The following is a 15,745-nucleotide window of genomic DNA, read 5'->3' on the forward strand; positions in this document are numbered from 1 at the left end:
GTTGAACAGCGATATGTTCTTCCCATTGGATCCTTACATTTTGGATTTGGGTAGTAGTCTATCAATGAGGAACAAAAACATAACCTAAAATGTTCAAATTAGAAACGTGTATATATTATCTTTTCAATTTTGTTTCAATTCAATTATGTTTTTCTTTCATCTTGTAGGATTACTGGCACGGTGTTTTCCTTTTCCTTGATCCACAAGTAATCAAAATGATTCATTATTATCCATACTGTTATTAAATATTTAATATTTTTTGACAAAGAAGTATTAAAATGTCAACAGAACAAAACCTTTTCAAGTCGTCAGTATGGTGGATATTATAATAATGGTTCAGTGACGCGTACGAAATACAAATTCTGAGTTTCTATTGATCGCCCGGACAAGGTGAGTTTTGGAATGATATACGCGATGGATAAGGCAAGTTATGGAATGATCCTTATGCTTTTAACGCAGAATAACGGGAGTTTTGGCCAGTTTCAAGTGATAACGTATACGAGTAGGTGGTTATTAATAGATGCCATGATCACCATTATCTATTTTTTTTAAAATTGGATAAGATCAGTTTTGGAATGGAGCCCCTTATTTATAAACCAAACTGCGTCCCTCCAAGATCCTTTTTCTTCAATTTTTCTTTGCAATTTTTTCACTTGTGCTGTGAAATGTTCTAACGAGAATCTTAAGAGCGTGGCCAATCAGGCTAATTAATTGTTATTTTGAGCGTTATTAGTTATTAGTAATTATTATTGTGAATGTACACTTAAACTTCCAAGAATACTTGAATAGTCATATGGTTATTGATATGCACATGGTGAAATGATTATTGCATTCTCTCGCGTTTTTCTTTGCTATAAATTACTCCTTAACATATCTTTTTAGAGATAAGATTAATTCAGATAATACATTTTAAAAAATTCAGTCGGATATGTGTTTAGTAATGTTCCATTACTGTTTGCAGGACTGAAGATCCAGTAATCATGGCATATCGAAACGGTTATTCGGGTGACGACCGAGAACTCGACCGCGAAGACAGAATGAACGAAGGTGTAGGCAAACCAGTTCACGTCATCGAACATTTAGCTACTTTTACGGTAAACAAAGAAACGGGTATCATTTACCCAGCAGATGGAATGAGGAGACTGCTGCAGTTGGAGAAAAGTAATGGAATATGGTCGCAAAAGATGCAGCTGTGTTTAGACAATAACTGGGTGCTGATTATGGATTATGAAACAGGGGTAAGTTCAATTGGATATTAATTTTTATTGCATTGATATTGTTGGTTTCTTATTACTCTATTAGTAATTCCACCCCTTATGGTATTGTCAATTGTCATCGTTTATTTTGTTTGGTAAAAATATTTGTTTATATTCTAATCCTTGTTTAAAAAAGAACATCAGTGCCGAGCTTTTGGCGATGTACTTATTATTCTAATCAAAACAAGAAAGGAGCGCTAAGGCATGTTATATTTAGATTAGGGGCGGAGGTAACAAAGTCTGATCTTGAATCACAATAATTCTAACACACAACAGAGAGAATACCAAATATAAATTTGAGAGAGTTAGTTATTTGATCTATTTGACGATAATTATAAAAAGTTAATGAACAAATGCGCTAAGAAAAAAAGAAGATGGAAGGTATTAAATCTTTGTCAAAAACAAACAATTCACGAATTTATCACGATCGTAAGACTAAGAAAAATACTAAGATTAATCTTGTATAAACATTGGTTTTCCGAGTATTTAGCTATGCCTTTGAAACATGGACTACCCGAACAGTAGTTAGAGAGAGAATCCACGATGTAGTATTGGAGAAGAATTTTTCGGATATCTTGGACAGCAATATTTCTGTTCTTGCAGACACGGATATCTGTAAGGAACAAGAAGTAGAAAGTTATCTTAAACCCGATGGATGGATACAGTTGAAAAATTACTATACACAAACTTCGTCAATGCACTACATGCATACCCAGAATAGAGGTAGATGCATAATTACTGCACATCTGTCAAGATGTACAGGGTGTTCCAAATCGGTATGTTTTGCAAGGTATACCAAAAACTAAATGAGATATAAAAACAGTGGTTAAGAAGTCATGACTTCTTTTTTCGTTATAGTAACGATTGCGCTATCAAATTATTAATAGCTACTCACATTAGCGAGATACTGGGCGATAATTGAAAACGGCAGGGTTATAATATATATATATATATATATATATATATATATATATATATATATATTTATATATATATATATATATATATATATATATATATATATACTTCTTTATTAAGAAAATATAAATAGAAATCTTATGGTAAGGTTTAGTGGCTTACAAGAAATTTTTTGGGAGGTCTCACTAAGCAAACATAATACCAAATCGGTTCTTTACGGCTAGAGCAATCCAAAACCGTTTTCAATATGCTTATGGGTGGACATTAATTACTTCTACAGTGAGAAAAAGGTTGAGGAAATTTGGTCTCAGCACATCGAAAAAACCGACTTGCGTTTGCTAGAGACCCGAGCATTAAACGATAGAATATTGGAACAATGTTTTGTTTAGTGATGAGTCCAGAATGGTTCTTTATGGCTCAGACGGTCGCTTCAAAACGTATAGAAGACGTGGAGAACGATATGATCCTTGTGTTCGACGGGCACGTGTTGCTTTTGGAGGAGGCTCAGTAATGTTTTGGGCAGGCATTTTATTCGAAGGCCGTACTGATCTCCTGTGTATTAATAGAAGAGCATTGAATGCTCACCGATACATTACCGAAATTCTAGACGAGCCCGTAATGCCTTTTGCTGGGTTTTTGGGCGAAAACTTTATTTTATGCAAGATAACGCGCAGCAACACGTAGCCAGAATGTTAAGGCAATACTTGGAAACCGGTGTGCCAAAAATGAATTTGCCGGCTCAAAACCCAGATTTAAACCCGATTAAGCATGTTTGTGATCAACTCAAACGAAGAGTAAGAAACAGAATACCTGCTCCAATAAATCGTGAGCATCTTCGAAACAAAGAAAACAAAAAAAATTACAATGTTAATTTTTGAAATTTTCCATTAAAATCTTTATTTTGGGAGAAGTGTTTTTTTGACATTTGTTATTTAAGAAATGGTTGCATACTGCTTTAGAGCATATACTTAAATCTAATGAGAATCAATTTGTTGTAGGGTTCGTAAAAATTAAAAAATGCCAAGAATTTTAAGTGCTGCTTTTTAATGTCGCGCATTGTTTAACATGTAATGTCAGGTGAAAGAGAATTATAAGCAGTTGAGCCGCTGAAAAGATGGAATGATCATGTGAATGGCACGCACTCTTAAATATTCCTCTTCCTATGTTATCACTTTTCCCACGTTTACACCGCTCAACAAAAACGAACTAACAATGTTGCTATAATATATTTATACCGTTTTTTAGAGGTTATTGATTTACATTAATTTTAAACATTTTCACAAAATTCACCAGCCGGCGAAAGTGAAACACAAATCATGATACATAAAACATTTAAGTTATAGTATCATGACACAAATAATGACGGTGTAAACAGTTTCCCATAAGGTCTAGTTTCGAGCGCCTGTCGATGCTTGCATTGAGTGATCATGCGACCTTGGATTCCATGTTTTAAGCGGCCAGGGTATAAAAATGTATTATAAACGAAAAATACCAAAGTATGTAGGGTGCCCATATAAAAAAACATAAGTTGGTACTATATTTCCTTAGTGAGACTCCCTAAAAAAAATTTTGTACAACACTGAACCCTACCATAGTATATCTATTAAAAGTTTTTTTAATTTTTCTTAATGAAGAAGATATTTAATAACCATACCGTTTTCGACATTTTTCAATAAACGCCCTGTGTGTCGCTAACATGGGGAGCTATGGATGATGTGATTGGGCAATCCTTACTTTAATGAAACAAGAAGTCATGCCATCTTAACTACATTTTTCTACCTCCTCTAGTTTTCGGTATACCCTGCAATACATATCAATTTGGGACACCCTGTACAGACTGAAAGGAAGGAATAAGACCCAGTGATATTCATCAGATAGTTAAAGATAGTTTATTAGATAAAAATCTTTAAAACAATGTAATATTGTATACTACAGAGCTAGTTTAAATCAATATATTATTTTTTTTATTTTATATTCCCTGTCTTCGGGCCAAGAATCATGATTTTGTGACATGTAAGATAAGTTATACCTCTAATTGTATAATACGTTTTTGAATACATAATATATATTTATTTATTGATTATAATGGAACTACTAAATTGATCGCTTGCGTATAAATATACAGCAACGGATGTTAGAAAGCAGCGAATGCCAATTTATTAGTAAAAAGCCTATAGAATTTTAATTACTGCCGTCATAAATTAGTAAGACATACGCGATAAGATTGTGTCAAGTGTAGGTTAGTCATCAGATCGCAAACTTCTATAGACACAGCCAACATTCTGTCCTTGCGGATACCTTAAATACCTATCCTAGTCTATAAACTCATACGTGTTTGCATAATTATTATGTACATGTATTAAAACACGTAAATTTTGTGTGTTGAAAATATGGTCATTTTTTTTAAGTTTAATATGTAAAAACGCAGATAACTGGAAGTTAAGAATTTTATTTGAAAGTTTTATCACTTTTATCGATAATTTTTATTAATCCAGGGGCCAGGGAACCGGAGATATTGCAAAATTAGCGCAAGAACATTTCAAAATTACTGCATTTAGGCGATTTTTTGTAGCTCGGTTGCATTTTGACTTACTCAAATGAAAGGAAAACTTTACCAAGTTTAAAACTAAACCTTAATTAAAATCAAAATAATATTTATAAAGTTACAACAATTATAAACGGATATTGTTTATTTAAAAAAGGTACATAAATTTGTTTATAAGGTATTTTAACTACTAAAACTGTAGATTATAGCAAAGAAATTTACATAGACGTATTATACCCCAATACGAAGAATTTGATGTATTATCTTCTTTTTTATTTTCCTCAGCTTTTCCCCTTTCAGGGGTCGCTGTTTCTTACTCTTCTTCGCCACTCATTTCTATCTATCGAGTCCTCTTTACCTAAACCTTTCTCTCTCAAGTCCTCTGCCACACAGTCCTTCTATCTTCTCCTCGGTTTTCCTTTACCTCTTTTTTCACCATCTTCTAACAGCTCTATCCTTCGTCCCACATAGTTTTTATCTCTACGTCTGACATGACCAAACCATAGCAGTCCTTGATCTTAAATCTTTTTCAGACTGTAGTCACCCGGGTTCTTTTCCTAAACAATTCGTTTCTGATTCTGTCCCTTCTAGTCTTACTCAACATCCACCGTAACATTTTCATTTCAGCTACCTTCATCTTCTTTTCCCGGAAATTCTTTACAGGCCACACTTCACCGTCGTACACCAACGAAGTTCTCACCAGAATCTTGTATATCTTTCCTTTCAGCCGTTTCACGATTTTTCGATCACAAAGTACCCCGCTCATTCGCTTCCAGTTAAACCAACCAGCCTATATCCTGTGGTGTAATTTCTCGATCTAGTGTCTCATTTTCCGTTATGTAGGAGACAAGGTATTTAAATTCTCCTACTGGACCTAGCCTTTTTCCTAGGAATTCTCCGGGCGTCCTCCCAATCACATATACTTCGTTTTCAACCTGCTAACCTTAACTCCTCCCTCTTCAATAGCTCTTCTCCAACACTCCAACTTCTCCTCCAACATATCTTTGTTCTCCTCTACTAAGACGATATCATCAGCAAAGATCCTTGATCAAGGAGCTCCTTCCCTTACTTTCTCTGTCAGTACATCCATGACAAGGTTAAACAGGTACGAACTCAGTGAAGAGCTTTGATGCAAACCAACCGTCACTGGAAAACTTTCGGTCAGTCCGACAGCAGTCCTTACTTTGGTGTACGCTCCCTCATACATATCCTTAACGAGCCTTTCCCCTTTCTCTCTACTCTATTCTGAAAATATCAAATGTAGCTGTCTTTTCTTCTCGCTGTATTTATCTATCAACTGTTTCAACGCAAACAAGGCATCCGTTGTCCTCTTTCCTGGCATAAACCCAAACTGTTCTTCTTCTATCGATGTTTCTCTCCTTAACCTTTGCTCTTAAGTTCTCTCCCAAATTTTCATTGTGTGCGACATTAACTTTATTATTCCTCTATAGTTCTTATAGTTCTGAATGTCCCCTTTATCTTTATACAATGATACCATCACACTCTCTCTCCATGAATTGGGCATCCTTTCTTCCTCATATATCCTACTCGTCATTTGCCACAAAATGTCAACCCCTTCCTCTATTAGAGCCTTCCAAACCTCCACTGTATTTCATCAGGTCCTACTTCTTCATCAACTTCTTCATTTACTTAAGTACTCATACCATCTTTTCTTTATTGGAACATCGGTTTTTAACACTCTTCCATCCCCACTCTTAATCTGCCGCACGTGGGTCAAGGCCTTTGATGACTTGTCCCTTACTTTAGCAAACAGTAGCTACAGCGTGCTTTGCTTTCCTCTTTGCCACTTTGTATGTCCTTATCTTCCTCTCTTTTAGACCTGTTCCTCTTTCTAGCCTCTTTCTTCTCTCTAGCTTTCTGTTGCACCTCATTGTCCCACCACCAAGTTTCTTTGTCTCTAGGAGGCCCTTTTCCAGATGTTCCAGATTTTCCAGATGACAACTTTACTGTTGGCTTCCCACCAGTCATTTACAGTATCTTTTCCTTAAGCTCTTTCAGCACTCTACTCTTAAAGACTATTGCCAAATCTAAAACCTTGTTTTTCTTCTGCTGATTTTATAATTTCATACAGTTTATTTGTTATCACTTTGGTTATTAATTTTAGTGTTGTCTTTAATAAATTAATTCCTCTTTAATTTTCCGGCTTCGACTTCCTTTTTGAAGAGAGGTATTAGGATGCTTGATCTCCATTCTTGAGAAATTTTGTTTTGTTCTATTATTTTTTTAATTAGTTTTAGTAGTTGTTTCGTCAGATCTGGTTCTCCGTACTTTAGGAGTTTGTTACGTATTCTGTCCTCTCCTGGTAAATTTCTGTTTTTTAATTTCCTTAATGCGTCCTTTGTAATCTCTTCCTCTCTTCCTCCTCAATATTTATTTCTTCGTGTGCCGTCATCTCTGGTGTTGGTGATTAATTTCCTTTTTAATGTGTTTCGTTTTTAGTAGTTCGTTCATTTCTTTTCGTTGTCCTCTAATAATTCTGCATATTTCTTTCTGTGTTCCGTAGAAGTCGTGTTCCATCTGTTTTGACAAGCTGTCAGTGTTCCCTTTTTATTTGTCCAAGTAAAGTATTCGTTTCATTTCTCTCGTTTATAGTGGTTGTATGTCTTTTGTCTTTGTTTTTTTTTATATTCTAATTTCTTTCTTTCTTTTTTTCTTATTGGCATAACCGGCTAAGACAAAACACAACTGCAAATCCTACGGCTACTCGTTATTTGCATTTGCAGTAGCTTTACTCTTGGTTTTCTTGGTGATTTCTTTACTGCTACTTAAGTTAGAAGGTCGTAATCTGGCATTGTTTGAGATTAATATTAGCTCCAATTTCCTCGGAGGCTTCGTTGGTATTATTGATCCAATATCTAGCTGCTATCTACTTAAAATGCCGACTATCATAAGTTCAAGTGCGCTTTTAATATTCAACAGGATTTAATTCTTCTTCCCAGAAATTATTCGAATTTTAAAAATTGAACTTCCATTCATAGTACATATTTATATTTTTAAAACTGAGAACAAAATTCTCTATAATATATTGCCAATACATTTAACGAGATAAATTCCACGGATTTTTACAATCTGTTATATAGATAAACATTTTTGTATTTACCTACGTTTGCCTAGGTAATATTTGAAAAGCTGATAACAATGATAATATTGATATATATTTTCTGGGTGTTCTTGATTACAATAGATTGGATTTAGATAAAGAAAATAACGACCTGCGTTAAGATCTTGTACTATCATTTTAATCTTGGCTATATTATTATAAGTACCACCTCGGAACTCTGATGGAACATCTAAAAATAAGTTATTAAATCATATACTAAAAAACTCGAGTGTTAACTGATTCACTATCATAGCAAAGCTTCCAGTTTTAAGATAATGGTGTCTTAAAAGGTGGAATACAAACAAACATACAAAAGACAAAAACACTAAAACAAACCAGAAAAGGTGTAAATAGAAACCAAATTATGGAATGGTAGCAAAACCTATTTCTTACTGACACATATTTCGATCTAAAATCGTATAGCCGTCAACCGTACAAGAAATCTCCTTCTTGTGCTACCACTCCTAGTGGAGATTGTATATCAACTGAATCTGCATTGTTCCTCTTCCTTGCTTACTTTGTTTGTTCCCTGTACTAGGAGAAGCTCCCATTAAGGCAAGTCTACATATCAAAAAGTCCTTTGTTATGAGTCACCGACTTAGCGATACGTTATAGAGCAGGCAAGTTTTCACCAGCTAGTGTTTCTAGATTTCTGCAGCTGATCGTCTGCAGCTGAATAGTCCATTTACTCGTCTACAAGGTCCCCACGCACTAAACAATCGACATATATGAGTAGCCAGTTATAACAGCCAATCGACGGCCAGTCTTCCAGAATTAATTTTTCATTAATTCGGGAACGTTGATAAAAGTCATTTTAAAACGTTGGGGATAGGTCTGGCTTCAGAATTCTAACTCACTTTGCCTACGAGCAGCCAACGGGCTACCGTTCGGTGCAACAGGCAAGTTCTAGTGACTGCCCAGCCAGGGATTCTTAGCTGCCTAGTGCGCGGGCTCCCGTAAACCGTAGGGGTGCTGCATCCTGGCTGTAGCAGCCAGGCGGACAAATGCGCGGGGACCTAAATACTTATTTCTCACACTGTCAGTCCCGGTATAAGTATACGCCAGGCTCTCGTTGTCAGCATAAAGGTGACCTGTAAACAGATTTGAGTCTACAGCAAAGCCTCTCTGTCTATTGCCGCCATAGACCAGTGATATTCTGAGGAGTTTTGGACCAAAGATGATAAGACTATTCTTTTCTTTTTCTAAATATACCACACCGTTTAGTGGCACTATAGACTTAGTAACAGTAATATAAAGCAAAGTGAAAACAACCTTGAGTTTTTAACAGTAACTAATAAAAAATGTAAATAAATATTTGTCTATATTAAATTTACATACATGTACACTGCTTATAAATAATATTGTAATATTTTGTTTTGTAAGTTATTAATTTTAGAATGTACAACTCTAATTATTACAAAAATATTTAAAAACTGCAAACTGTAAAAATATTTAAGCATTAAGTTCTACAAAAATGTTTCCTTCGTTAATCCAAAGGAGAAGATTAGTGTATAGGATCCATTAGCCATACATGGTTTGTTTTATAGGTGTTGGCACTAGATTTTTTACGTTGCGTCTCACTGGTGGTTTGGCTTGGTGGATGTTGTTCCTGCGGAGGAAGTAGTTTTCCAGGGTAGTCGGAGGTGAAAAGTTTGGTGCTTAAACGGTGCTTTTCAGAAATTATTAGTATATTAATAGTTATGAATGATATGACTGAATTTAAATAAGTAAATAATTAAAAATGTATTGAATCACGGTGTGGGCAGCTGTGGCTGTAACCTTTCTAAGGACAGGTATAAGTGAGTAAGTGGGCACAGCACATACGTCTCTATTAGTATAGTATCTTATACAGTACGAAGTAGGGAGAGAGTTTCTAGCGCCTTACGTGTTCGGACCTTGAACTAAAATACTTAGCGTCCCATTCAAAAGGTATTTTCTAAAAATGTGCTACTAAAAATTCATATAACAGCAATGGAAAATGAATATAACCCCAAATAATAAATAGAAACGTCTATTGGATTATTAATGCATCAACAAGAGAAAGTTATTCATGATATAAAAGTAAAATTAAAGAAGTGCTATAATATATTTAAGAACTTTTAAGGATATAAGTGTTAGCCGACAAACTTATCACGAGAAAGTTGATTTGAAAATGTTCAAGGGCTGAAATAATTTGAGTTCGTAGTAATTCAATTTATTCTACCGCGTTTCCACTTGCTTCGATGAACCAATAATATGATCTTCCGAAATTCCAATCCAAGCATTCAACTTTTGTGGATACTGCGTACGCACAGACATACTCAAACGATTATCTTCCTAATACCAATACCGTACAACAGATTTATATTTCCCGAGAATTGTGCAGGAGGACATGTTTGTAAACATAATTATCTTCAAAAAATTATTATTTTTTGGATGTAATCTTTCCATCATAATTTCAAAGAATTCCATCCGCTTAAAATGATCATCAGGAAATATTTCTTGGCTGGCCTGCACTTATAGCAATGGTAGTTGTTCCTACGCTACGGGCCAGCGTAGCGCAAGCGGTAGGATGCTTGACTCGCAAGCCGATGGTCCGGGGTTCGAATCCCACCGCCGGCAAGAACATCTAGACATTTTAAAACTGTCTATAGGCCCCAGGTCGACTCAGCCTGAATAAAAATGAGTACCTTGGGTAAAACCAGGGGTAATAATAGACGGTTGAAGCGTAGCACTGGCCATGTTACCTTCCTTGTATACCGTAGGCCCTAGATATAGCAGACTACCCTGCTATACTCCCAAAGCCGCGACAGCGGTATAAAACGGGAGACTATTATTATTAGTTGTTCCTTTTCAAAATACGACCCATCTCGACCTATTCCACTTGCAATTTCGGCAATGCTTGCAATTCAATTTATACTTGCACAGATTTTTTCTCACTTCCTGCAAGCAGTACAGGCCACAGTCTTTTCCAGCATGATTTTAATGTGTATGGCTTCAGTTCATGCAATGATTCTTTTATGTTTACGATGCATTTTGCTATTTCAAATTTCTTACAGCATTCCATAACGTTTATATCAGACTCACATTCCATTCTAGTATCATTTTGAAGGTTCGTCCAATATAAGAATTTAAGGGGCTGGATTATTCCTTGCTCCATAGGTTGAAGCCAAGCCGTCGTATTGGGAGGTAAAATTGCCACTTTCATATTTGGATGCAGAGTTTCAAGTTCGCGAGGATGACCTGGTGCATTCTCTAAAACTATAACTGCTTTATAGTCTAAATTCTTTGATTTAAAATAAGTTTCAACTTCAGAAACAAAACAATTCCGAAACCAGTCATAAAAAATAGTTGCAACCCACGCTTTCTTATTACCTCGCCAAAACACTGTCAGGTCGTCCTTGTTTTGATTTTTAAACGCACAAGAATTTAAAGATCTATAAAGCATTAATGGTTTAATAACACAATCTCCAGTTGCATTAGAACAAAGCAGCAGTGTAACTTTATCCTTGGCTGCCTTAAATCCAGGGGCAGACTTTTCGCTTATAAAAATGAATGTTTTCTTTGGCATTCTCTTCCAAAACAGTGCATTTTCGTCTGCATTAAATACTTACTCAGGTGTATATCCTCTACAGCTACCAGGTTCGCAAATTCTTCTGGATAACTTTCTGCTGCAGCAGTGTCTACAGACACAGCTTATCCAACGGTTTTAATTATATGCAAATATTGTCGCATCTCAAGTTTATTGAACCAACCTGTCGATACTTGAAATACTCCATCTGTACATTCACCACCACCATTACCACCAGGTTCTTAAAAATGCGCGTAAAGACGCATTGTCTTCTCCCGGACCATTAGACCATTCAGAGGCACCTTTTTTTGGTTCGGTCTTCGATCTATAGCTACTTTTTCTATTGCTTTACGTTGTTAAGAAAGCACAAAATAGTAACGATATTTAATACCGACAGAAAAATCTTAACTATTTTACCATCCACCAAAACAAAAATATAGTTAGAAAATCAAGTAGTATATTATAAGATTCTATGTGAGGACTGTGACAAATCATACATTGGACAGACCAACTGAAGATTCAGAATTAGACGAGAAGAACTCGATCGAAAGGAGGAAAAATCGTCGTCCCTTGCACAACATAACTCAGACATTGGACATACAATAAACCTTAACCAAACTCAGATGCTAGCTAACATTGAAATTAAACGAAAACGCGAAATCAGAGAACCAATAGAAATTTGAAATAGAAAAAATTCTAAAAGTCTCAACCAAAGGGATGATGCTCAAAGGCTTCCAAAAACATGAAAAACGGTATTATATATAAGAACAAGTTAAAAAATACATATATATATATATATATATATATACACTTATATATATATATACACTATATATATATATACACTATATATATATACTTTTTACTTTCATATATATATATATATATATATATATATATATATATATATATATATATATATATATATATATATTGATATGATTGGTGTTTATAGAAAATAATTTATAAGTTACACTGCTAGATAATATTAGATATTAAAAGTATTTGGTTATTTTAATAAGTTATATACTAGAGAATTTTATAAAAATATATTTATGTGAGGACATTTTTAAGAAATTAGCATATAATAAATGTAAAAAGTTGTATTTTAATAATTATAATATTGTAGATATATTTAAGTGAGCCATGTGACTAGGCAACCAAAAATACTCTTTAAAGTGACAGATAGAGATTCATAATTAGGAATATAAGTGGGGTTATAATAAAATGTTAGTTTAAAATGTTTAATTTATATATAGTTACTGATTTAATTGTATATTCTGATCTGAAAAGCCTAAATGTCAACAAAATTATCAATAGAAAATTAACGAATTCTCCAGAATGCAGAATTTGACCTTTGTTTATGGTGGAACATTCTGGAATAATGTTATGTCTGTGGATCGAACATATACTGTTTCCAGAAAATTCAGACATGTGTTTAATGGAACAAATCGAACATGATTTCTTACCAGATGGTTCTGGAATATGTAAAAAGATATAAATACCCGGTGATTTGGATTCAGTCCATTCAGTTAGTCAATCAGTTATGAGTTACAGTTACTATGATGGCCAGTTTTTTAGTATAAAAGTTAGTTAGAGTCAGTCAATCAGTTATAATTGTTCAATATAGTGAGTTAAATCAAGATTAAGAAACAGTATAAAGAAAATATTATTGAAGATTAAAAATTATGTTATGTATAAATGATGTTTGGATAATGGAAGAAGTATTAATTGAATATTAAAATTAAATAATATATTTGGTGATTGGATATTGGTATATAGAAAAGAAGAATAAATATAAATGCTGTTTGCTGGTTTGCTTGATGGTTTATAAATGCTGGTGAAGAAAAATATCTTAAATTGGTGGAAGCTGATAATTGGAAAAAGTAATTTCACAAAAACAAGGATAACCGAAGCTGCGAAGAAGACATTGAGTGGTGATTATAATCTATACAGTGGAAAACAGTTCATTTAGGCATTCAGTGACAGAAAGGTACAAAAAATTGTTAATATAATTTAGTTAGTGTCATAACAATTTCAATTTTGAAGATAGTTTGTTTAAATTTTACATTGTCTATAGAATTTAATTAGTTTCATAAGAATTTCAATTTAAAGATAGTTTATTTTAAATTTACATTGGCTAGGTTAGATATATATGTGTGTTTCATAATAGATATAATAAAGATAATTCAAAAAAGTACTTACAAACTAATTCTTTGAGAACCGCGATAAAAACCCTATATATTAAATTATTAAAAATACTCATTGCTCATCATTCACAAACAATACATCATTACAATATATATATATATATATATATATATATATATATATATATATATATATATATATATATATAGACCCACCTCTACGTCGGTATATTCACCTTAGAGTGTCCTCAATGGACAGGCGGCCATGTATTTAGGATGCAAGAAGGCAGTGGAAGAGATCTATGGGAATCACGAGAAAGTGATGAGAGGATGATATAGGTGGAGACGCATGAAATTTCCTTGGTAGTCGATTTTGGAGGAGAAAGACTACAGACCATAACGAGTGGAGAGGTTTGCCGAGCGAGGCATGTGCTCAAATTAGGCTGTAGAGCCATAGGATGGATGGTAAACTGGTCTAACGAGAACAAGTCGATTAAGGCGAGCACATGGCCCAGCTAAAGAATGGAATTGTACTGAATTATGTTGTCGTGTATACCCGCAACAAACACAAATACGAATAAATTCTCTTTTTTAAAGCAGTATATCTTAAACGATCTTATTCCGTATAACGTGAATGTATATACAATGATGAAACAACAAAATAATTATACAATTGCTTTATTTTATATGAATGGTTTAATTTATATTTATTTTGTTCAATTATTTCTCTACTGAACAGTAAGCGGCCTTCAATTTATGAGAAACCACATGTGCATCGAGGTACGTAAATATGTATTTATGTTACGTAATTCAAAATTACCAGCAGTTTGTTCAAACATCATGTGAACATCGTTAGATTTACGTTTTTCTGTCTGAGTTCTTGCTGATCAAGAGGCAAACTAGCGAGCTGTGGAACGAACGAAGTCTACCAAATTATATACTATATACGAAGAATAAGAAGGGCTATATGATGCAATAAGGGTCGAAAGCGAATAAAGACAATCAGCGATCCAACTTTTACTTCTAAAGCTTTTACTATGGACAAGAATATTAGTGATTTTCAATAAGATAATTCATCCAGTGATTCAAAGAAGTTATTTAACTAAATTGTTCTTATATCAGGCTTGAATCTTGTTTAACAAGTAATCACTCTATTAAACCACATACAAGTACAATTATTGTAAAGAATATGTTTTTGTTTTGCTTGTCTTTATATCTATCTATGCTCCAAATTGCCAAATAGGAAATTCACGTAGTTCCATATTTCTCATATCTTGATCTATGTTATCTAGGAATCTTGTTCTGGGTCTTCCCAGAGGGGGTTCTCCCAAGAGGATTCTTTGACAAATAGGTCAATCAAGGAGCGTTTTTCTAGCTGGGTCGGTTTAGCATTACATGGCCTACCCACCTCAGACGTCCTATCTTAATGTGTTTTACGATATCTGGTTCATGGTATATTCTATAGAGTTCGAAGTTGTATCATCTTCTCCAGACACCATTTTCATTTACCGCTCCATAGATGCGCCTTAGTGTTTTTGAAATGAAACATCTCACTTATAAATTATTAATTCATAATAAGTACAGTAAAAATAAATATACAAGTACAATTATTGTAAAGAATATGTTTTTGTTTTGCTTGTCTTTATATCTATCTACGCTCCATACAGGCAAATATGAAATATTTAAATCTTTACTGCTTCTAGTTAACCTTCAATCTTCCTTATCCTATTTCTCCACTCGCTTCTATTTCTTGCAGTTTAATGCTATAGTTCAACAACTCGCCACGCTTGCGCGGACGCTACGTTGCTTCAAAGCGTTGCAACAAACGCATAGCCTGCTATACTGAAGTGGAGACAAGGCATTTCTGAAGGAGACACCTCTCTTTTAAATTGAATGGATGTTAATTGGGCGCCACGACCCACTCCTAAGGTAGACCACAACTCCAAACCTTTCAAAGTGCTGCAGTACAGATCAATGGTACATGATACAAAAGAAATGAAACCTATCTCACTTATAAATTATTAATTAATAATAAGTACAGTAAAAATAAGTATAGCCAGTCAATAAATTAATATGAAATAATTTATAATACCTGATCGAATGTAATACTATTTAATAAACACTAGGATAAACTACATAGAAACTAGATGCGCAGGATCAAATAAGGCTTCTATAATATCCCAGTCAATGAAGAAAAAAAAGCTG

The 15,745-nt window shown here is 34.0% G+C and overlaps 1 protein-coding gene across 1 annotated transcript in view; it reads left to right on the plus strand.

Moving 5' to 3' along the window:
* LOC140452071 (epidermal growth factor receptor kinase substrate 8-like) overlaps positions 1–15,745 on the plus strand; it is a 109,661-nt gene that overhangs the window by 24,199 nt on the left and 69,717 nt on the right. The window contains exon 2 of the mRNA XM_072546119.1: positions 962–1,238. Coding sequence (XP_072402220.1) covers positions 981–1,238 — 258 coding nt within the window. The 5' untranslated portion in view covers positions 962–980. The remainder of the gene's footprint in view (positions 1–961; positions 1,239–15,745) is intronic.

This window comes from Diabrotica undecimpunctata, chromosome 10 (assembly GCF_040954645.1).
Source record: "Diabrotica undecimpunctata isolate CICGRU chromosome 10, icDiaUnde3, whole genome shotgun sequence".
Lineage (NCBI taxonomy): Eukaryota > Metazoa > Arthropoda > Insecta > Coleoptera > Chrysomelidae > Diabrotica > Diabrotica undecimpunctata.